The sequence below is a fragment of the Schistocerca serialis genome, chromosome 3 (genome assembly GCF_023864345.2).
Source record: "Schistocerca serialis cubense isolate TAMUIC-IGC-003099 chromosome 3, iqSchSeri2.2, whole genome shotgun sequence".
NCBI classification, from domain to species: Eukaryota; Metazoa; Arthropoda; class Insecta; order Orthoptera; family Acrididae; genus Schistocerca; species Schistocerca serialis.
The window spans coordinates 319,612,045-319,637,064 of record NC_064640.1 but is presented as its reverse complement, the minus strand read 5'-3'; the positions used below and the strand labels follow the sequence as shown (position 1 = coordinate 319,637,064).

At 38.9% G+C, this 25,020-nt stretch overlaps 1 protein-coding gene across 1 annotated transcript in view; it reads left to right on the top strand.

Annotated features, from left to right (window-relative positions):
* The first annotated feature begins 463 nt into the window (after positions 1–463).
* The window catches only part of LOC126470127 (probable methylthioribulose-1-phosphate dehydratase), a 100,229-nt gene continuing 75,672 nt past the window's right edge, over positions 464–25,020 (top strand). Inside the window, exons 1-2 of the mRNA XM_050097742.1 lie at positions 464–600; positions 1,275–1,352. Of these exons, the coding sequence (XP_049953699.1) occupies positions 529–600; positions 1,275–1,352 (150 nt within the window). The 5' untranslated portion in view covers positions 464–528. The remainder of the gene's footprint in view (positions 601–1,274; positions 1,353–25,020) is intronic.

Genomic DNA, 25,020 nt, shown 5'->3' with positions numbered 1-25,020 from the left:
TTTAATTTCAAGTTTTATGGCCAGTTGATTTCAGTATGTCTGCAACAATTTCGTCTTCACCATATGATTTCTTAATTTTTAACACTTTAATTTATTTAGCAATTCCTCTTCGTCTGATGTGTCTGAACATGGATTGGTTTGTGGGGGAATTTCTGGTGGAAATATTTCCATGAATAATTTAAATCTTTTTTATAGTGCTTGCAATGTTCTGTGCAGTTTACGTCTGCGCTCTTTCTTGAAAAGCATACCAATAATACTGTATCGGTATCCAGAACCACAATCAAAATCAATATTCTGCTCATTAAAGCATTATTACGTAGTGCCATCTGTTGGATTCCTACAGGTGTGTTTATTAAAATACAAGTGTTATGAGAAAACGGTTTATTTCATGAAAATTGTTACGTACGTGTACACCCTCTCAGAGATATTCATGTGCTGAAACTATAATAACTTTGCGCTGCAGATCAGCGTCACTCAGTCAGTGTTCGTTGTGGGGGAAGGTTATATTTACGTGGTTTAGGTAAAAAAATGACGTCCATAATTAGGAAAGCACCTGAATCTCAAAAAAGTGTCCAAGATCTTGTGCAGTCGCCGTTTGATGTAAGTTTTTAGCATAACCCCGTTTGTAATGCTACATGTTTCCACATTTAAACCAAATAGTAAAAAAGTATATTATTATTGTGCGACATATTCTGTTGGCGAAAGCATGAGTAGCGGACGTTAAGTATCCGTGATCGATGTAATTTCATTTCACGTTTTTTACCAACTGATTTCTGTAGTTCTGTAACAATTTCGTCGTCACCAAATGCTTTGCTAATTTTTAACCTTTTAATTTCTCTAACAATTCCCTCTTCATTTGGTGCGCCTGATTATGGACTGGTGTGTAGGAGAATTTCTGGTGGAAATCTTTCTGTGGACAGCTCAAAAGTTTTTCCTTTAAATATTTGCAATGTTTTCTGCAGTTTTCATCATTTTTCTTTCGTGAAACGGTAAATCAGTAATACAGTATTTAGAAACACAATGAAAATAAATATTCTGCTCATTGAGGCGCTTTAGTGTCGGCGAAGCTGTTTACTTTTGAACTGTTTGTTCCCTATACGTGTGCACATTAAAACACAAGGGTCATGGCAAAACGCTTTTTGTTTCCTGAAAATGGTTTATTACGTGTACATACTCTCAGAGATACTACTGTACGCTAACTATAATAACTTTGCGCTGCAGACGAACTACATTCAGTGTTGGTTACATAGAAAGACAATATTTCTGTGTTTTAGGTAAAAATGACGTCCACAATTACGAAACCACCTGAAGCTCAAAAGAGTGCCCAAGATCTTCACCAGCCGCCGTTTGATGTAAGTTTTTAGTTTGCCGCCGTGTATAACAATACTTGTTTTTATATTTAATTCAAATTGTAAGACGTAGCATAAATTATTCCCGTGCATCATATACTGCAGGCGAAACCACGTACAGCAAGTCTTAAGTATCCGTGTTTCTTTTCTAATAAAGTTACCATTTAATATCTAGTAATAACAGGAGTAAACCCCACCACAGAAACAGGGAGATGATTCCTCGGCAAATGGTTTACGAGCCGCTTGAAACAACTGACATTATCGTGTCAGAAGCAATGAAAATGAATAAGGGATGGTGAAGGTATGAAGTTGTTGCTACAGTTGCGGCTATGCGTTCTTGTCGCTCGTCGCCAACAGACAGACAGCCAAGCAACACATTATGCGTGTTACACGGTCTGAATCCCAGTTATTAACACCAGCTCACCGTCTAAAATATGTAGACGTGTTTGATACGTTGTGTGTGAAGTACAAAAACACGCATACATCATCAAAGGCTACTCTTCTGTTAAGCGAAGTGAACAATACTCTAGCTGTCATTATGGTGTACTGCATTTTAACTAAAATGATTGTTTATTGCTACCTGTTAATTTGTTGGAGTGATAAGTAGTTCACAGTGGGTGCTGTAGTACTCATAATTCACAAGTCAGAGAAAGGATTACAAGACATTCTAGGGAAACTAAATGTGCATAAGCAGTTATTTTGAAATAAAGTAGCCCCCCACCCCACTGTTTCTATTTATGAGAGACATAATGGAGTACGTAAGTGGATTAAGGCAATATTATTGTAGACAAATTAATTTTTACTATAGGGTAAGAACAGTGAAACTATTATTTTTTTGTGGCATAATTTCCATAGGTAGCCTTCGTATTGCCCAATATCAGGAATGATGTGAGGTGTAACTTTGGAAAATTTACAGTATTTGATTGTAGTTATGTGAGGAAGCACAACTGAAAATCAATAAATTATATTACAGTCAAGTGTACTTTGATTAATTTTTAACACATTAGTGATGTTACTGGTTACTTAAATTTAGCACTTTGAAATGCAATAAAGCGAACTCCCCATACTTACTTAACCCACTTGGAGAAAATATGCTACTTTGTAGCTCATCAAGCAAATGAGATAGGGATGTAGTTGACAAAGGATAAGTCATATGTAGAGGGTTCAGGTACATTTTCTTATCACTTCAGAAGTCATGCTTTGGCATTTACTCATATAAAACTTGGTACCAGTTAACAAAGCATGGCTGTACTCTGTGTTGGCTGTTTTGAAACCTCTAGTGAAAGAAAGAAGTGTTTAGTTTGGCAGGCAAGCAGAAGACAAGTTGTACTACATTACTTATGTTTTAGATTTGTGTTTAAATGAGGTGCGAGCAGATATGCATTGTGCCAGTGTGTTATATAATTCCCCCGTATTTTGAAGCTGGATATGAATAATGGTATATCAATCACATTCAAACATAACACACAGTATTTCCTACAGTGTTATTCAAAAGTAGTAGGACATGTGCTTGTTCTGGGGCCCTCTTCTTCCTTTCACCAACAACCAACATGTAATATGCACGAGTTGAACCAAATATTTACTGTGAAGTCATAATACTTGCTAAAGGAAACAAATAATGGAAATTTGCAAATTAGTTGCATGAACCATCTCCTCAGGTTCTCTGTCAACATTTGATTTTATTTTTAACTGTCACTTCCAGAACATCTCACAACCATTGCCTGGTTCCCAGTGACTGGAGTATTATTAAACCAGCATTAACTGTTTTCCGTTAAAATTCTAACATTTCTGTAGCTTCAATATATCTCCATAGCCAAACATAAAATTTCTGAAGATATGTTTCCTTTATAGTTCCTGATTCTGTAGTAATATTTTGTGCAGAGGAAGCTCAGTTTTATAAGAAAACTCTGACAAAAGCATATTGTCCATATTAATAAACAGATGTATATGTGGAGTGACACTGTAAGATAATTAAGACACGCATTTCTTGATATACATTTCAGTGTCAGTGATTTAAATATTAAAATTGATCTCTCTGTAGGTATTGTATATCCGAGGTCATTTCAGATATAATTAGTTATAGTGGGTGTTTACATGTTCAATCAGTCGTATTGCGACTTCTCCCTGTGATGTTAAATGAGTCAGTTTTACAATTATAACCCATTTTCTTGATGAAAATTATAACAACGTACTGACCAGCTACATGATTTCCTTACAAACATACCGTGATTTATATTTAACTACGTCCAATCCCGCTCTTAAAGAATCATGAAGGGAAGGAAAACGTGAGATTAGGGTTTAACTTCCATGACCACAATGTCATTAGAACCCAAGTAGATGTTCTGGTTGAGGAAAGAAGAATAAGGAAATCTGCTGTTTGCTTCTCAAAGAGACTGTCCCAGCATTTGCCTTAGTGAGTTGGAGAAGTGTAGATTACAATGGCCAGGCAGGTATTTGAACCGCCATCAGGATAAAGGGAAATATTTAATAAGAGCCATCAGTTTTGACCAGTGATGTAGGAAACATGCGAAAATTGCTGTAAACAACATGGCAACTATTAATGTGATATCAGTGGCAGTTTTTCTTAAAATGGTCTAAACTACAGATCAGCCTGTAACTAGAACAGTATTTTCTTTGTTTCACATTCTTTGGGTTCGCCAACTCGCAAGCAAAAGGTCACCTTCGAACCTAACCTAGACCCTGGGCTAAGCTACAGATCAATCTGTCATCACAATCACGTTTTTTTGCTTTCACATTCATTGGCTTCACCGACTAACTATAAAACTCTGAATATATGCACCAAAAGGTGATGTCACAGTAGCCATTATCATTAAGTCAATGGGCAAAGCTGACAATTCGTATTGAATGCTCCTTATGACCCACCAACATACCAAATGGGAATTCAATATCTTACCACTGTGCCACCTCACATGGCCCCTTACACTGTGGAGAAAGTGTTGTACGAAATCTGTATAGACAGTTAGTATTATATTCGCTTACTTAAATTTTTGTGTGCAGTGTGTGTAAGAGAAAGACAGAGGCAGAGTTACATAACATTTCTTATGATGTGAGAAAAGTTTTTACACACCAATCTCAAATACTCTATTTAAAGAGCCATTATTAATCTGGCTTGTGGGTTGAACTATGTCATTCACAATTTTCACATTGAAAGCTGTAATTTACATTACACTACCTAAGCTGATGTAAAACGATTTGGATATCCCGTACAAAAGGTGCAGTTTGTGTGTTAATGACGGGCTGAGAAAACTATCACAAAATAGCTTGCTTTGTTCTACATTTAGTAATGATGCTCTTTGTATCTTTGTAGTATAACATTATGAAGGCATTGAGACTGTGTTAGAATTGATACTGAGGAATGTCCTTTAAAATTGGGTAGGTGAAATGGCCCATCTAGTCTACTAGCAAGACTATTTGCTAGTGTAGGATCTGTCCATATAGACAGAACAACAAGAGAAATAACTGTGCAGTCCAGCCTCACTATATTATGTGTAATGATTGGAATGGGCATAATGTTGTTTTCAGTGTCTGAAGATCACTGTGGGAGGAAATTAAACTATTTTAAGTTATTATAATCATTCAACAGTCAATTCGTTCTTTGTTGATAACAGAAGATTTTTACCTTCTGCAGGGGTGAAATCTCTCCTTTCTGGAGTTACGTATCTAGGATTGGGTTTAAACATACATGTAATAATTGTAAAATTGCTACTTCATGTTCAAAAATTCACCTATTGTGTAGGAGAAGCTGTGTCATTCAGAAATTTTTAATCTGTTTTTAGATGCTGGTTGGCTATCTGCCAGACTTTTAATGCTCTTTGGCAACTGATTGGATTGTTGTGGCAGCATAATTCACCCCTTTCTATGCTAAAGTCAGATTTAACCTGTAATAGTAAAGAGCATCCTTTCTTCTAGTGTTGCAACTATGCATTTTGCTATTATTTTTGAATTGGGATGGGTTATTAATAACAAATTTTGTAAGTGGTAGATGTATTGTGATGGTACTGTGAATATCCCGAGTTCATTAAATAAATATCTGCAAGGTGATCTAGGGTGGGCTCCCACTATTATTCTGATTACATGCTTTTGCACAATGAATACTTTTTAAGTGTTCGTTTTGCTTTGCCCAACACTTCTAGTTAGTCAGTATCAACAGAATATTGTTTTAGTGACTGAGAGTTATAGCCTTTTACTAATCAGCTCACTGTTTTTAGGTAAAACCACAGACTGTATATGTGTCCCAATGGCATTTGTTGGACTTGTTGGTGGTTTAGTGTGTGTTTAATATAGAGTGGTTCTTGACCTTATTGCCTGAGTTCTCAAAAAATAAAAAAAAATGTTTATTAGAGTATCAGAGAGATGGAATGGGTGATGAGGTAAGGCATTATTTTGGAGAGAAGGATAGCTCAATTTGGTCGAGAATGGGGCAGTAAATCAGTGTAAATGACTCAAGGTAATAACAAAATCCTAATTCTAGATATTCTAGATGAGTATGAATTTTGCTCCTCCATATTGTAAATTCAGTGTTAGTTACTGTATGTAACTAAAGTACTGTGAGAGATAGTACAGTGTTCTGTACCACCTCACTTGGAATTTTTTTTCATATAGTAAGGAACATCTATGCCTAACAAATATCTGAAAACTATGAATAACTTAAATCGTAAACAAATTATGTACCCAATTGTATTGCAACTAGATTTGCAGCTATGTTCTATTTAATGTGCAGTAGATATTCACACATGACCTCCAACATTAGTTCATTCATAAAACTTCACTGCTCTTCCTATATAAGACTTCCTATGCTGAGTTACTGTACATAGAACACAAAATTATAGACCAATATCTGTAACACTGGTCTTGGGTAGGATCTTTGAGTATTTTCCTTGAGGGAGGAAACTGCTTGAAAGCTGCTCTGAAAACAAAGAGCTTCACTGCAGATTTAAACATGGCGAAAGCTTTGTAGACAAACAGGACTGCATAAGTCAAAATTAGAATAAGAAGAGACATCTATTAAGCATTCAGTGAATTCAAAATTCTTTCTATTGATGTGACAAAACCTCTTAACAAGTTCTGGTGTCTTTATTATCCTAAATTATTTGTCCAAAACTTTTTCACTGAGGAAGATTGTACTGTTTTCACATCATTGCATGAACATCAAATGAAGCATTGCCAGTGATTGGAAAAAGTGCAGGTTGCTCCTTTTTTCAGGAATGGTCATTGAATAGGTGCAATACACCAGTAGTGTCAGTTTGTGGTAGAATTTTTTTTTTAATTGTATTATGATCACATATTGTGAGAATACTGGATACTGAAAATCTCTTGGATGAATGATATGAAATCCAGCTCACTCTGTTCTTCCAGGAGAGACATAAGAAGGATACCAGTGCCATTTTGATGCCGTGTTCCTTGACTTTCAGAAGACATTTGTTACACCTTTGTTCTGTTACCTAGTGGACAAAATAATAGTGTATGGAAATAGGACCAACATTTAGATTGGATTGAAGGGTTTGTAGCAAACAGAACACAGCATGTCGTTCTTAATGGAGATGAATATTCAGATGTAAAAGTTACTTCAGGTGTATGTGAAGAGCATGTTATAGGACCTAATGGGTAACATTGGAACTTTCATGAAGCTTTTCAAAGATGATGTGGTTGTATAAAAAGAAGCCTTAGTTCTACAAAATTGGAACAAAATTTTGGAATACCTGCAGAGGATGGACACTAGGTGCAGGGATTGGCAGTTGTCCCTCTGCATAAACAGATGTAACATACTGCATGTAACATTCATAAAATTTCTGGGAGTATGCATACAGAGTGATGTAAAGTGGAATGAGCACTTAAAACAAATCACAGGTGAGGCAGATGCCAGACTAAGATTCATTGGAAGAATCCTTGGGAACTGAAGTCTGCCCATGAAAGAGGTAACTTAAAAACCCCATGTTTGACCAATACTTGAATATTGCTTGTTAGTCTGGGATCCATACCATATAGGATTGATAGAGGAAAAAGATATGCGCTGAAGAAGAGCAGCACATTTTGTTATAGGTTCATTTGGTAAGTGTGAAAGTGTCACAGATATGCTCATTCATTTCCAGTGCAGATGCTACAAGAGGCTTAGTGCATCGAGGTGTGGTTTTCTGTTAAGATTCTGAGAGCACACATTACTAAAAGAATTGACAAAATATTGCTTCTTCCTATGTATATTGCGAAAATGCCTTGAAGATGAAATTTGTGAGATTTAAGCTAACGATGACACTAGTCTACAATTATTTTCCCGTGGACCATTCATGACTGAAACAGGAAAGGGGGAAGTGATAGTGGTACACAAAGTATGCTCTGCCAAACACCATAAGGTGGCTTGCTGAGCGTATGTTTAGTACATTGTCTCGGACAGCAAACTGCAAAGGTAACATCAGGAGTACCGCCAGGGAAATGTGGTAGGACCTCTCCTGTTCTCCATGCAAATAAATGCTGTGTTGGGTAGAGTGAGCAGTAATCTGATACTGTTTACTGTTAATGCTTCTGTGTTTTAGAAAGTGGCATTATATGACTGCAGAGGAGTTGAGGATGACTTACAGAATTGCTAGTTCATGTGCTGAATACAGTTTACTTAGGATGTGGATGAATGTAAGTTATGAGGATGGATAGAAGAAACATTCCTGTAATGTTGAAACACAAATGCTTGTTTCTCATTCAAATCAATTTAATATATACAGCAAACCAACATTATATTGAACGAGATTGTAACATCAGTTGTAGGGAACATGATTGGCAAACTGTGGCTTTATGGGAAACTTCTGAGAAGTTCTTGGGTGCATCATCATATCTGCCCATAAAGGAGGTAACTTGCAAAATGCTAGAGTTTTATGGAAATTCTTCATGATGGTAGATGGGAATCCTGAGAGAGGAGAAGATGACAATCTTTTTGTGAAGCACTGTTGAGGGAGTTGTAGAGAACCAGCATGTTAAACAGACTGTAGAATGATTAGATTATCTGATCTGCAACATGCATCTTGTGTAAGGAGCAGAAGGAAAAAATAGGGAAGATTAAGGTGCCTACAGAGGCATACAGGCAACCATTTTTTCCCTTTCTACATTTGTCAGTGGAACAATAGTGTGGAATAATTCTGTGGTACAAAGTAACTTTTTCCATGCATTGTTAAATAAATTTATTTTAAATATCTCCTTCATCTCCTTGTGTAAATTACACGGTATTAATCCCGCATAGCAAAGCATGGTAAAGTGATTGCTTCCAACACACTGAAGTGCGCTGATCCCACATCAAATTTGCCTCGTGGATTAATGACAGAGGCCTCTGTGCCAGCCAGAATTTACTTCGTTCTCAGGTGGCCTTCCATATCCACTTAGGTAAATACTGGGCTAGTTCATATGTCTGGCCTCGGTTACATGATATGTAAACACTTTGAATGGGGGGGGGGGGGGGGAGATGAGACATCACATTTGACCATGCCATTACAATAGATGCAGACAGAAGAGATTCTTCTCCCTGAGGGGGGAGGGGGCAGTTGGGATAGCCTTTGGGAGTTGTTACATCATCATAGTAATAGCCTATGTATGGGCATGGTTGCTTCGCTGTTAGACTGGAGATTCACCATGTCAGCCCTTACCCAGTGCTGGCTGGATAAAAGGTGCTGGAAAGGAAGTGAGGAATCCCAGAAAAAAATGCTGTTTAGAGTTCATTTTTCCTTTGTAAATGTAACACCAAACTAGGTCTCGTTCTACGATCATGCATAGAACTGTTTGTGACATTGTTACTAATGTCTTTCCTGATGTGAGCAACAGACTGGTAGATGAACTCATTTAGCTCAGTAAGGATACCCGATTATTCTTTCTAAACATTTCGTGACACTGCACCTGTCTACTGCTTTTAAGTATTATTCTTATGGCCCTTTTCTGCACCTTGAAATTTGCTTCTTTGGTTAGTACATCTCATAACCGAAAAAGAATCCCATACTACTTTCTACCACTTTTGAAATTTTTAACCTATTTGAAACACCCCTATATGTTATGATAAGTTAGCAATGTGTGAAGTTGTTTGGGTTATGAGAAGTGGTGGTACTTCATGCTCATTTGTTGTTTTTTTTTTTATTTTTTTATTTATTTATTGTTCCGCGGGACCACATTAAGGAGAAGTCTCCATGGTCATGGAATGAGTCAATACATGAAATTATAACACGATTGTAGAAACAGATAAAATGAAATATAAGAAACATATTCAGGCGACAAGTCGTTAGTTTAAATAAAGAAAATCAAGAATGTAACACTGGAGTTTGCTTAATTTTTTTAGCTCTTCCAGGAGCTCCTTGACAGAATAGAAGGAGTGAGCCATGAGGAAACTCTTCAGTTTAGACTTAAAAGTGTTTGGGCTACTGCTAAGATTTTTGAGTTCTTGTGGTAGCTTATTGAAAATGGATGCAGCAGAATACTGCACTCCTTTCTGCACAATAGTCAAGGAAGTGCATTCCACATGCAGATTTGATTTCTGCCTAATATTAACTGAGTGAAAGCTGCTAACTCTTGGGAATAAGCTAATATTGCTAACAACAAACGACATTAAAGAAAATGTATACTGTGAGGGCAATGTCAAAATCCCCAGACTATTGAATAGGGGTCGACAAGAGGTTTTCGAACTTACACCACACATAGCTCGAACAGCTCATTTTTGAGCCAAAAATACCCTTTTTGAATCAGAAGAATTACCCCAAAAAATAATACCATATGACATAAGCGTATGAAAATATGCGAAGTAGACTGCTTTTTGTGTTGAAATGTCACTTATTTCAGATACTGTTCTAATGGTAAATAAAGCGGCATTTAGTTTCTGAACAAGATCCTGAACATGGGCTTTCCACAACAGCTTACTATCTATCCGAACACCTAGGAACTTGAACTGTTCCGTCTCGCTTATAATATGCCCATTCTGTCTGACTAAAATATCAGTTCTTGTTGAATTGTGAGTTAGAAACTGTAAAATCTGAGTCTTACTGTGATTTAGCATCAAATTATTTTCCACAAGCCACGAACTTATTTCATGAACTACATTATTTGATAATGTTTCAATATTACACACAAGATCCTTCACTACGAAGCTGGTGTCATCAGCGAACAGAAATATTTTTGAATCATCTGTAATACTAGAAGGCATATCATTTATATAAATAAGAAACAGCAGTGGCCCCAGCACCGACCCTTAGGGAACGCCCCACTTAACAGAGCCCCATTGGGACTGAACATCACTACCACTCTCAATATTGCGGAGAATTACCCTCTGCTTTCTGTTCTTAAAGTAAGAGGCGAACCAATTGTAAGCTACTCCCCTTACTCCATAATGGTCCAACTTCTGCAGTAATATTTTGTGGTCAACACAGTCAAAAGCCTTCGTTAAATCAAAGAAAACACCTAAGGTTCGCAACCTTTTATTTAATCCTTCCAAAACCTCACAGAGAAAAGAGACTATAGCATTTTCAGTTGTTAAGCCATTTCTAAAACCAAACTGTACATTTGACAGCAAATTATGTGAATTTAAATGCTCCAGTAACCTTGTATATACAACCCTCTCGATAGCTTTAGCAAACACTGAGTATCAGCACTATAAACATCTTGCCACTCTTGTTCCTTGATAAGGTTTACAAAAGTCTCTACAGCTAAGAGGCAGGCCAGTCCATTCACTGTATATCCTTTCATTCAAAGAGCTCCTCCACCTGTGATGTCCCGTGCAGTCCTGTACTGTCATCCAGGAAAGTGGTCAGGGCTAAATGTAGTCCTGAACAGATGCACATGGAGAAAGAGTACGTGTCACAATAACATTGACTAATGAGTTTACTGTATTCAAAGATTTGGAGGTCAGTACATCCATTCAACATTATGCATCTCTATGGCTAAATGATAATGTCAGACAGTGTTCCTGTGTGCACTACATTTCCCCACCTCTTGCGATATGAGGGTATGCCCAGAATCGCTACAAGAACAGCATGTGACCCCATTCCTTGTTGGTGCAGTCCCTATACTCTTGGTGTCATTACAAATGGTGCAGCTGATGATGTGTGGGTGCCAGTGGAACACTACATACTGGTTGTTAGACAAATGGGCCACTTCCATGCAGTTGTCATGCCACTGTGGAATGTAAGATTGTGTGCCTTGAAGTTCTGTTAAATGTGGTTCCAGTTGCACCTACTGTTAGATGTGGGCCCTTTCTTGCCTGTTGGATAATATGGTGATCATTTGCTGCTGTAGTTTACTCCTCTTCGAGGAATGCTCCCCATGCACATGAAACAGTGCTGTAAGCAGTACCAAACTCTTGGGTTACATCATCATACTTAGTCCTTTTTCCAATTTTCCGATGGTTCTTTACCATGTTAAGTCATTGAAATGTTGCCTCTGGACTATGTTGTAATAAAGATCACCACCACAGTGCACTGTAACTGCTTACTAATTAACAAACACCCTGTCTTTTGCCGTTCATCCAACTGCTTCATTTCGTGGGGCCAGCCCCATTTGGTGCTATAGCCTTGGTGACCTCAGACCATGTGACATCCAATTTTCTGTACATGACTGGAAGACTTCTGGCAACATGCTCCCAGACTTCCATCCATTTCCACTGAAAATTAATATGTTAGTTTCATTTGTCAGTTCACCCTTAAGTTTTTCAGGGCGGAGTATTTGAAGCTGAGAACAAAGTCCAGTATAGTTCAATCTAAAATAATATTTCGACTTTATGTTCCTTGTTGTCTGAAATTTCCACTGTCTTCATTTTGCGTATAGGTAGCTGGACGACTCTGAACTGGTTATTCCAAGTATTCAGTTTTTCTTGCTCTTACACTTGTGATTCTAAACTATCAGAACATGATTAACATAAATATTAGTGGTGATAAACATTCTTGATGAACTCTTGTGTGTTTAAACAACTCAGATCCTCCATATGCTCTCAAACCTGTAACACATATGATATAACATTTTCATCTTGTTAATCAGAAAGCTTTACACATTTATATCTTTAAGGCATTTCCAAATTTTCTGTCTTCTGATACATCCATATGCCTTTTCTCTCTGGAAATACTTTGGTAATATACTTTTCCAGTTCTCAGTGCTTCTCCAGTATAGTTCTTGTCTGAAAAAAAATCTGTGGTCTGTGTTTATTTTCTGGATTCTTCTTTCTTGTAACCCTAGAGTTGTTTGACCATCATCCTAAACCTCCCTTGTATCAATTTTTTCAACTACCTTAAGGTATGTGACAACATTGATACTCATCATTTTCCACATTTCATTCAGTTTCCTTTCTTTGTCAATCATCAGGAATTTGCTTCTCATCCCAGAGGACTGGGAAAAAAGAAAAGAAAAAAAAAGCTCTGTACAGCCAATGCAAATCTTTTGTCCCAGCTGCCTTTATCATATCAGTACGGAGTTCACCAAAATGTGGTGTCATTTTCCATTTTTTCATGTTCCTCAGTTTTGCCCTTACTGTCACGTTAGAGGTTGTGTTCATTATTTACATGTGGCTTTGGCTTGTCTGTCTCTTCACCATTGGTGTTTGGATTCTGGATGTCAATACTATTGTCAGTGTCTTCATTTAACAGTGTGCTAAAACTTTTCATTATTTTTCCTCTGATTCCTTCTCCTATCCTCACAAAATTTCAATTATCTGTTTCTGTTGCTAGTATATTTTTATTTTATCTTCACTGCTTTGTATAATAACCTCTTAGTTTCCTGGCAGTCTGTTGTTAGTCTGAAGTACTGACAAGAGTGACTCTCTGTTTAAGAATGAACATGCTTTTGTAGATAATTAGACAATTTTTGTGAATAAATAAAAAAAAAGTAGTGCTATTTGATCAAGTAATGCTTATCATGCCCATAATATTCCGCATGCCGCAGAACCAGTGAATGCCTTGGAGCTGAACCAAGGTGACTGGGTGTAAGGTCAGTGAATTTAGAATTCCGGGTGAATTTTCCAACATTGTCACTACTATATTACTGAAAGACTGCAAATTTCAGTGAACAGTCCCACTCATTACACCTCCAATTAAACATGGCAGTAATCACCTGAATTATGAAGCTGCACTAAACACTATAAGAAGAATGGACATTAGGACAAAATACTTCTCAACAACTAGTGTCTGGAGTAGGCACACAGAAAAGTTGGAACTGACTTCCATTTCCCTAGCATCATAGCAGAATCTACTAACTCTGTAAAAACATTTCCAATAATTAAAGTAGTCTGCCTCACTACATTTAGATCCTTCCAGCTGAAAGACTCAAGCTAAGCACCATATAAAGTGCTAGTTATTTGGAACCCTCACCATGATGTGTGACTTTCAAACTACATGAGGTAGATAAAGCTCACAGGCATACAAATCCAGTACGCTAAGTTCTACTTCATCTTAATGTGTCAGTGGCTCAGGAAGGCAGAAGAATTGGAGCGATGGATGTCCAATGTATTGGTGAAAAGAGGATTCAGGAAATAATGGATATCTTGTATTAATAACTTTATTAATTATGTGAGGCTCATCTGATGAGTTGTGGCTCATCGGAAAACTGAGGTGGTCTGTTTGGCTAATTGAAATTTGAAACTTCCAGGCTGTGAGGATGGGGCACGAGTCATGCTTGGGTAGCTCAGTTGGTAGAGCATTTGTCCGCGAAAGGCAAAGGTCCCGAGTTAGTCTCGGTCCGGCACACAGTCTTAATCTGCTAGGAAGTTTCGTATCAGCGCACACTCTGCTGCAGAGTGAAAATCTCATTCTGGTAATTGCAACTTGCCTGTTTGGTATAATTAACAGCTTCCCTTTCTGACTGAGCTGTGTTTCCAGAACTCAGCTGTAGCTCTCCTACTGCTCTTTCCTGTCTGATTAAGCAGTGAAGTGATGTTAAACATTTTACTCCAGAAGGTATTCAAATAGCTGCAAGTTCGTGCCCTGCAATGAGTGAAGAAACTGCTGACTTGCAAATGCACTTCATGGAACATTCAAAATGTCTCTGAACAATTTTAAACAAAATGCTAAAACAGAAGAGAGCTGTTGCAGTGGTTAAAATAAGAGCAGTCCTGCGTACTGAACTTGGTATGTCGTTAAAAGGAAAATAAAAATTTTAAGAATTAAAAACATGAAATGCAGGGTTGGGCAAAAAAGTGTGAAGGCACAGGCAAGAAAATATGTTGAAAAGGGTGGTGATCCATTGCAAGCAGAAAATAATCCACCTCTGCTGCAGGTATCATGTAAGAAACTATCCAGTGAATGATTTTGACTTTTTCATTAATTTGTACAAATGATATGAACATAACTGTATAAATTGTGGCTTTTTAAGAGGGGGCTGTGTAGGTGGTATTGATGAGGCAAGAGTACTGTCTGCAAATGTGGTTCTCAGTCAGGTGAAGACAGGTTTGATGCTGAAAGTGACGCCTCAGGGAAGCAGCAAAAGTGATAAAAAGAGAAAGTTCGATGAGTAAGAGGCTGAAGAGGCCTGACTCTGACTGAAATACAAATACTGTGATGAAATACGAAGATTGATCATGCTCAGCTGAAAGTTGTTGCAGTGCAAGAGAACAACAAAAAACTGCAGTTACAGGTCAGGAAAGGAAAAATCTGGCATGGAAGAAAAAAGACTGGCAGACTGAAGTCGAACACATATATGCCTCTGTAATTGTTTGCACTGTCATGTTTTTGTTACAATAAAATAAGAATACATAGCAACAAATTATATTTCCCAAGGACAAATATACATGCTGACTTTCTGATGTTGGCCTCTGAGGCCAAGTAGTGCCAACTGTTGTGGAGGTCACCTGTTTGTGACTGTTTATGGGCATGAAGATGTAATTATATTGTTTGTTTATATTAATAGTTCAAACATTTGGCATATTTGGAAGTAATATACATTTTTCAACTCGGAAAAGAAAATAGATTTATGTAACACAATATAACCATATCACAAGAAGTTCTGGAAGTCAAAATTTACATTTCAATTAACAAAAAGTGAATTAGAAATCATACACAGATTATTGCAATATGTAAACAGTGAACATGCTCAGTTCAGACTGTCTTGAATCATTCTTGCAATTCTGTCCCTTCTTTGCTGGCCCCTGTCTGATGTGATGTGCATCCTGCAAGTGATCTGCTGCAGCTGCTTTATTTCCCTTTTTGCATTTATCTGCTGCTGGAATTTTGAAAAATTCATACTTAGAGTAGCCTTCCTTTGCAGAACCATAAACAATAAAATAAATGAAGGCTCTCTCTCTGCTACAAATTGTATTGTTGGATGAAGACTTGGAAAATACTGTTTCATCTGTCTGAAACTAGGTTGAAACATAATGTGTTCCTCTATTGTGCATTTATTGTAAACTATTTATTCTGCAGTCCTAAGATTCTGGTAAGGAGTCATCAGCCATTATGGAATTCTATGGCCCACATCTCTGTGAAGGAGAGCATTTGCACTGTTGCCAGTCTCAACTCTGCACATATTTGAATTTTTCCATGTCCTTACATCTTGTAAGATCTAGAACAGTTTACAGTAACTTCAGTGAACTATTTTACTAAATTGCTAATAGCATGATCATTAATGTTACAAACTCATTATCTGGTGATGATCTGTATTGAATTCATTGTCATATGCATGTGGGTCTTCAAATAATGCAGGTGTCTGACTGCCCCAATATCATTCAGAATGTATTTTATTCTTGCTATTTTCTCTTGACTGTTTTAAAAGCAATTGTAGTCAAAGGGTCAGTTTTTCTATCAGTCTGCCATGATGCACATCTCATCAGACTCTTGTACTGAGCCACCGTCTGCGGTATCTTAAGAATTTACAAGCCACATCTCACTGTTGAGAGTTGCCATTTGGTTTTATTAATACTAAGCAAAAGTCGCATCTCAACCAGTGGAAAGGGAAGTCGTCCCAATGGCTACACAGTGTATGCTGTGCACATTACCTGACCATTGAAGTAGCCTATTCCATAGACCAGTGCTGATATTTGAAAGACAGAAGTTGATCACAAAAACATACAGTTCCAGAACTCTGCAGTTTAATAAACTTTGAAATTGGTCTAAGTTAGAATTAGAAGTTGTCACAGAATCTAATGTGATGCAGTGTTTGCATCTTATCCACAAACAAACATAAATGAGTAAAGAAAAATACCATAAAATGCTGTTTTATGAAGATATCCAAGGATTTTTCTTTGGAGAGGGGCAGCTATAACTGCAGCTGCACAAGTGAAATGGAGGCTGTGCAACAATATACTTACATGTAACCAGATTGACATTTTCGGAGTCGAGAGATGGGACCTGCTGTCACAATGATTTATATTAGTCTGTTGCACTGCTTCAGACATACAGTGAAACTGACCCTCCTAGGACATTTTTAATGAAATGTGCCAGTGGGACACATTCCTGACGTTTGAAGGTGGTGATTACCCCTATTGTGAAAGGGGGGGGGGGGGGGAGATCGTACATCACACATTATACAGGATGTATCATAATTAATGGTGTAAATGCATACAGTTGAAAGTACACAATACTAGAAGCAAAAAAGTCTCAGTAAACATGGAGTCAAAAATGTATACCTTAAGAGATATGAGCAATTTTTCATCTTTGATACTGTGAAACAAATCTCTTCTACTGCAAGTTCTTTGCTTTCCATATTTTGGGAACTGGTAGTATGGACCAAAACAAGAAAAAGAAGGTCCAGTAAACATGTGCTCTAAAATGCATTCCTTAAGAGCTATGAACACTTGTTCATCTTCGCTACTTTGAAATACAACTCTTCTAATGATAAAGTTCTTGTAGCTTTTAAGGTATGCATTTTAGAGCACATGTTTGCCGGACATTTTTTCTTATTTTAGTCCATACTATCACTTTCCAAAATATGGACAGTAAAGAACTTGCAGTAGAAGAGGTTTCACAGTATCGAAGATAGAAAAATTGCTCGTAGCTCTTAATGTATGCGTTTACAACTCTATGTTTACTGAGACTTTTTTGCTTCTAGTATCATGTACTTTCAACTGTATGCGTTTATGCCATTAATTATAATACACCCTGTATAATGTTGCACTACACTGACCAGATGTATAGGAAAACGCCTGAACAGTTGTTAGCTGCCACATACACAGGAGTTAGGAATAATGACGCATTCTTGTTACTAACAGTGTGGGATCGAGTTCTTGACTACACCATTAATAAACTGATCCAAATGGAATGACTATAAAAAAAGCTTTATTACACGGACATAATGTAATATCCATTGAGGATAGTAGTTGGGGGAGGAGGGAGACATCTGATATTATTTTGGACTATAATATGCTAGGAAAGTTTCAAGGTCAGTTTCATGGATAGCAATTGCAACAAACAATAACCATGAACAGTTTCCAGCTGTAATATCAAAACAACATGGAGTATTTAGTGCACCGAGAAAATGTCAAGGTGCACATGTGATGATCTGTCAGTAGTTTTGAGTCAATAGCGACAATAGAGATTGTTTTCTGGGTAGTTCTTTAATATGGTAGGTTATGATTTTGATGAGAATCGTGGAGTCCTACTCTGTGTTCTTTATTTGTGAAGGATTTTTGCAGTCTTCTGCTCATACTCTAGACATCCTAATTTAAATTTGCGATTCCTGTAAATTATTTTAGGCAGATGTGATGTAGTTAAATACACAAGGACTTGGCTGATTCCTTCCACCATTTCATAAATTTGTTGTAAGTAATGAGAACATAGTCTATTTGCTCAGTGCTGCACCTCTTGTAGCTTGGTGTTGATCCAATTAATATAGGTACTTTTACTTAAACCACAGATCATTTGGAACACTGCAAAACAGTTTTAGATTTTCAAGAATATGAAATGACTGTACCATCATGTATGTTTTTCATTGTGTTTCTTTGTTTTTTTAACGTGATCTTTGTAACAACATTTGTGGAAATTAAAATGAACAGTTCTAGACATAAAGAAATTTCCATGTGACACTAATGAGAGGCTAGTAAACGGGTGTGAGGAGAGTATGAACACTTTTTTTCAGTATTATTGGAGCTCGCAAAAGTTGCAATGACTTTCTGAAATATTGGTTTGTTGGTTTGAACTTCAAGAGAGTTTAAAGAGCCTCATAGACATAGAATTAACTGAATTTCAGTAAAGTTGTATGATAGACTTGGGGGTGTTTCCAAAAACTGTGTTCAGCAGCTAGATCAACAACCTGCACTCAGTGGAAGTACATTGGACCTTGTAGCTACAAACAGGCCTGACCTTATCAATAGTGTCAGTATAGAGACCGGGATTTGTGATTATGGATGGTGCTAGCCATCAGTTTAGGTCCCATGAGACTGTCTCTGCAGTGCCATCTACTTCCTGTAACGGTTGATGACAAATGTCTATTTGAAGAAAGCTGCAGCAGAATTGCATTGAATGTATGTTGAAGCTTTTGGCAAATGTGCTCTTGGGAAAACACAGTGTTTTGAATGGTTCAAAAAATTCAAGAGTGGTGATTTTGACGTGAGGAATGTTGAACGCGAGAAACCGCTGAAAAAGTTCAGAGACAATGAATTGCAGGCCTTATTGGATAAGATGATCCTCAAACTCAGCAGGAACTCGTGGAACAATGTGATGCAAAAAGCCATTCTTCTTTGGTTGAAAGCTATGGGAAACGTGTAGAAAGTTGGAAAATGGGTTCCGAATGAACTGAATGAAAGACAGCAAGGAAATCAAAAGACCACTTGTGAAATGCTGCTCGCCAGGTACAAAAGGAAGTCATTTCTCCATTGATCAGATAGTGACAGGTGATAAAAAATGGATATATTTTGAGAATCCTAATCATGGATGAATCAAAGCAAACCACTGACATCCACTGAAAGACCAAATTGCTTTGGAAAGAAGACAATGCTCTGTGTTTGGTGGGATCAGAAGCATGTTATCTATTATGAGCTGCTAAAACCTGGCGAAACTGTTAACACTTATTGCTGCCAACAGCAAATTATCAATTTAAATCGAGCATTATGTGAAAAACAACCAGCACATAGAAAGGGCAACACAAAGTAATATTGCTCCATGACAGTGCCCCATCGCACACAACAAAATGGGTCAGGGAAACGATTGAAGCTTTCAGTTGGGGAATACTAGGGTATGCGGCTTTTTCTCCAGACTTGGCTCCGTCTGATTATTATCTGTTTGCATCACTGGGACAAGCTGAACAACGCTTCAGTTCATATGAAAATGTACGAAAATGGCTTGCTGGCTGGTTCGCTTCAAAAAAAGAACTCTATTTTTTGTGTGGCATTCATAGCCTGACGGAGAGGTGGGAGAAATGTATAAATTGCAATGGAGATTAGCTATCAGTTTTAAACAACAGATGTGTAATTATTGCAGCCAAATTCCAGTTGCGTACTTCTACACCTGGTAGTGACAATGACTGCTAAAGTTAATGAATCCATTAAAAAGGCTAGGCAGCATTTATGCTGGAAAGAGCAGACAGGCAGTTGTTAACATCTTATTTATACAATGAATGGACACCGTTTAGTTCGAATATGATGGACGTAGGGGAATTAGGGGCAGAGTTGAAACTGATTGTATATCACACTATGGAGAAGTGTATGCCAAGTAAGCGTATTAAGGATGAAAAAGACCCACTGTGGTTTAATAACAAATTTGGAAAATGCTTTGGCATAGACATTTTTGCATTCTCAGATCAGAAAATGCTGTGAAAATGTTGTCAGGCAAAATTTAGTAGAAATTTATATGTCAATAAAAAGGTCAATGCTCAAAACATACAACTACTTTTACATTCATACTTTAATGAAAGATCTTGCCAATAGCCCAAGAAAATTGTGGTCCTATATAAAATCACTAAGTCGATTGAAAGCTTCTATCCAGTCTCTTGTCAACCAGTCTGGTGAGGCAATAAAAGACAGGAAAAGGAAAGTTGATGCTTTAAATTTCATGTTTAAGAAATCTTTCAAGCAGGAGGATTATACAGAAGTACTGTTGTTTTATCTATCATTTGACCATCACACAGACTGCTGTATGGGGGTCATGGTAATAGACATCCTTGGCATTGAGAAGCAACTGAAAGAGTTGAAAAGAAATAAGTCACTAGGTCTAGGTTTTCCAAAGACTACAGTATATCATTGACCTTCTACTTACCTTTCATTTATCCCTAGTCTCTCACCCAGTGCAAACTCCAAAACACCTAGAAAAAAGCGCATGTAGCATCTGTGTATAAGAAGGGTAAAAAGAACGGCTCTACAAAATTATGGGCACACTTCCGTAGCACCAGTTTTGTTGCAGTATTCTTGAACGTATTCTTTGTTCAAATATAATAAATTTCCTTGACACAGAGACACTCCTCTCCACAAATTGGCACAAATTTAGAAAGCATCGCTCATGTGAAATTCGGCTTCCCTTTTTCTCACATATCATCTCACAAACCACGGATGAAGGCCAACAGGCAGATTCCATCTACATCTAGAAGCATTCGACGTGGTGCCCCACTGCAGACTGTTAACAGAATTCCAAGCTTATAAAATAAGTTCACAGAGATGAGAGTGGCTAAAAGACTTGTTAAGTAATAGAACCCAGTACATTGTCCTAGATGGTAAGTGTTCATTGGAGTTAAAGATATTGTTAGGAGTACCCCAGTCAAGTGGGACAGTCTGCTCTTGTTATCTATGTACATAAACAATGTGAGAGATAGGGTGAGCAGCAACATGTGACTAAAATGTTGTCGTTGAGTGACTTTAGAGGGGTGCACGATTGCTTATGACTGGTTTTGGTGTAATGGGTAGCAGCTTGCTCTAAATGTAGAGAAATGTGAATTAATGCAAATGAGTAGGAAAAACAATTCTGTAATGTTTAAATATAGTATTAGTGGCCTGTTGCTTGACTCAGTCACTTCTATGAAATTTCTAGGCATAGTGTCGCAAGGCAATATGAAATGAAATGAGCATGTAAGGACAGTAGTAGGAAGGTTGAATAGTTGATTCCAGTTTACTGGGAGAATCAGAGGAAAGTGTAGGTCATGTACAAAGGAGGCTTTGTATAGAACACAAATGGAATGCATTCTTGGGTACTGTTCAGGTGTTTGGGATCCCCACCAGTTCAGATTAAAGGAACATGAAGCAATTCAAAGATGTACTGCTAGATTTGTTACCTGTAGGTTTGATAAACACCCAGGTAATATGAATATGTTTCTTTAACTCAAATGGGAATCCTTGAAGGGAAGACAATGTTCTTTTTACAAAACAGTATTGGAAAACTTTTAGAGAATCAGTACTTTTAGCTGACAGCAGGACAATTCTACTGCCTCTAACTCCATTTTGCATAAGGATGGCAAAGACAATATAAGTGAAATTAGTGCTTGTTCAGAGATGTGTAGACAGTCGTATTTTTGTTGCTGTAATTGCAAGTCGAACAGGAAAGGAAATCACTAGTAGTGGCAAAGGTACCCTACACCATGAACCATATGGTGGCTTACAGAGTATGTATGTTGATGTAGATTTAGATAATTTGGAAAAATTGTCCAATGCGTTGAAATTGAGGTGACAGTTAAGTCATTTTTGGTGTCGGTAGACCAAGGAAAATGCACACAACCATTGTTTTTGTTTCAAACAACAGTGGCATACAGACTAATTTATGGAATTCTTCATGGCTGTTGCAGGACATATTAGAATGAATGTTACGGCTTGTGACTGTATGATCGATAATAATTCATGGTTGATGATGAAAGGGCTTAGTAAAAGTCCATGGTCAGTTCTTATGTTCCTTGGCTGCATTAGTAGTATTAGAGTTCTAAGTATGATAATGTTCCAAAGTTCAGTTCATTCATGGTTTATCTTGAAAATAACCACTGCAGGAGATAAAGTCGTGCAATAATTTAATAAATTTTTTAACAGAACACTGCAGTTCACAAAATCTGTTAAAACCACACCACCACCCTTGTTTGTGTTTGTGAATGCTTGAAGAAATTTTATGTCCTTAGACCTGACATACAAAAAATTTTAAACACTTCGAGAACCAACCGATGTGCACTGGTCTTACCTCATTGTCTGTAACCGACAGGCTGACCTAGACTATTATATGGCCACAACCCTTAGGTAGCCTTAAATTCTCCCTGTGGGTCCAGGGGTTAGAATAGGCCCGAGGTATTCGTGCCTGTCGTACGCGGTGACTAAAAGGAGTTTCACATGTTTTGGCCTTTATGTGATGGTCCCCTGTAGGATTGGACTTCCAGTCTTCTAAATTTTCCCGAAGAGCAAGCCAATTGGGGAAGGGCACCTTACAAGGTGCATCGTGTCCGTCGTGCATTGAGATCTATAGCCCACTTTCGTGTCGTCGCATTGCAGTCCTGCCCATTCTCCATCTCTTGGGCGAGGACACCTTCCTGGGCGCGTTTTCCACCATGCACTATGCAATGTCAATTTCTGTGTCGACGATGACAATGGACTTCTTTGCACCTGATATCCAGCATGGTAGCCAGTCTGTTGTGGTGAGGCCGCCATGTACCCTGTTGGTTGTAGCCCCCTGACCACACAGGGATCGCTCTGCTGATGCCCGCGCTGTTAACTCCCCACGTATGCCAAGGGGTAGATGCCCATCCCCCTGGGGCATCGGGACTCCCGGCAATGGCCATCCTGCCAGGTGGCCTTTGCTGCGGCTGGGTGATGCCCGTGGGGAGGCCCCTGGTCGGAGTGGGTGGCATCAGGGCAGACGGCACGTGATGAAGCGTAGTCCATCATCTCTTGCTGTTGGTGAAACACCAGCAGTCTCTAAGTGATCATGAGGTCAATTCAACACACAAAAGTACGACCCCAAATAGTTCCCCTCCCTTGCCACACTATGGGAGGAACGTCAGGCTAAGGATGGCAGCAGATCTTATTCGCCCCAGTACCTTGTATGTTAGAGAGCTGATGGGAATCTTTCATGACGAGCATTTAGAGGACAGGTTTGGGGAGGTGGAGGGCTCGTCCAAAATGAGATCTGGGTCAGTCTTGATCAAAACAGCACCCTCTGCCCAGTCAAGGGAGTTACGCACTTATGACAAGTTGGGGGATATCTCTGTAACCATCATGCCCCATAGAGCTTAAATATGGTCCAGGGTATCATATTTCACGGAGACCATCTTTTGCAGTCTGGCGATGGGCTGCATGCCAATTTAGAGCTGCGAGGTGTACATTTCGTCTGGCGTGTCCACTGGGGTCCGAAGGATAATCAGGTTGCCACCGGTGCCTTCATCTTGGTGTTTTGGTTTACCGGCGTGATGTAAAGCCCTATATCCCTCCCCAGATGCAGTGCTTTAAGTGCTGGAAGTTCGGCCATATGTATTCCCGCTGTACTTCCAGTGTCACATGCCAAGATTGCAGACGCCCATTACATCCCAATACTCCATGTGCCCCGCCTCCCATCTGTGTCAGCTGCGGAGAGCACCACTCGCCTTGCTCACCTGACTGCTGGGTTCTCCAGAAAGAAAGGAAAATCGTGGAGTACAAGACCCTGGACCAATTGACCTACACTGAGGCTAAGAGAAAATTTGAATGCCTGCATCCTGTGCATATTGACATCATCGTACGCCGCCAGTACAACAGTTCTGGCACCATCAGCTCCGCCAACCCAGGTCACCTCTCAGAGCCGGAAGACTACACCTGCTCCCTTGGTGGGGGGAGGGGGGCGGCATTTCCCTCCCTGTTGCTCCTGCATCACGTACTTCGGGAGCAACACCCCCCAAGCATTGGGGACGTCCGTCCCGACTTCTAAGCCGGAGAAGTATGTCTTCTTCAGCTTCTCTTGCTAGGAATGTGTCCCTTGGGTCACTCCTTTCCCAGGTTTCTTCTAGTGGGAAAGATGACACCTGCCAGTGGCTGAAGAGCCCAAAAGCAGCTGGTTGTAGGGCTTCACGCTCATCCTCAGTCTCTGAGACTGAGCCGGTGAAGTCCTCCCAGCCCGGGAAACCCAAGGAGCAGCGAGAGAAATCAAAAAAGAAAACCCCTAAGACCAAGGAAATAGTGGTGGCACCCACACCACAGCTACCTACAATCTCTGTGGCTGAGGATGGGTTGGAGATTTTGGTGTCTGCTGAGGACCTAGATCTCGCCAGACCCTCAGACACAATGGATATAGACTTCTCAGGTAATAAATCGGTGGCAGCAGGTGACTGAGGCGTAAACTGCCTCATTGAATGTTCCATGCCTTCCCAGTCTCATGATGTCATCCTCCAGTGGAAATGCGGTGTTTCTTTTCCATCGCCTGGCTGAGCTACAGCAACTGTTAAGCTTTACACCTGCTATCTGCATTACCCTCCAGGAAACCTGGTTCCCAGCAATGTGGACCCCTGCCCTCCACGGCTATAAGGGATATTACAGAGAACCGTTGTGACTGTAATACAGTGTCAGGTGGAGTTCGTGTTTATGTCCTAAACTCAGTCTGTAGTGAACATGTGCCCCTCCAAACCCCTCTTGAAGCTGTAGCTGTCAGAATAAGGATGACACAGGAAATCACTATCTGCAATGTATATCTTCCTTCAGATTGTGCAGTACCCCTGACTATTAGCTGCACTGATTGATCACCTCCCTAAACCTTTCCTACTTCTGGGAGATTTTAATGCCCATAACCCTTTGTGGGGTGTACCATGATTACTGACCGAGGGAGAGGTCTCGAAACTTTACTGTCACAATTCGACCTCT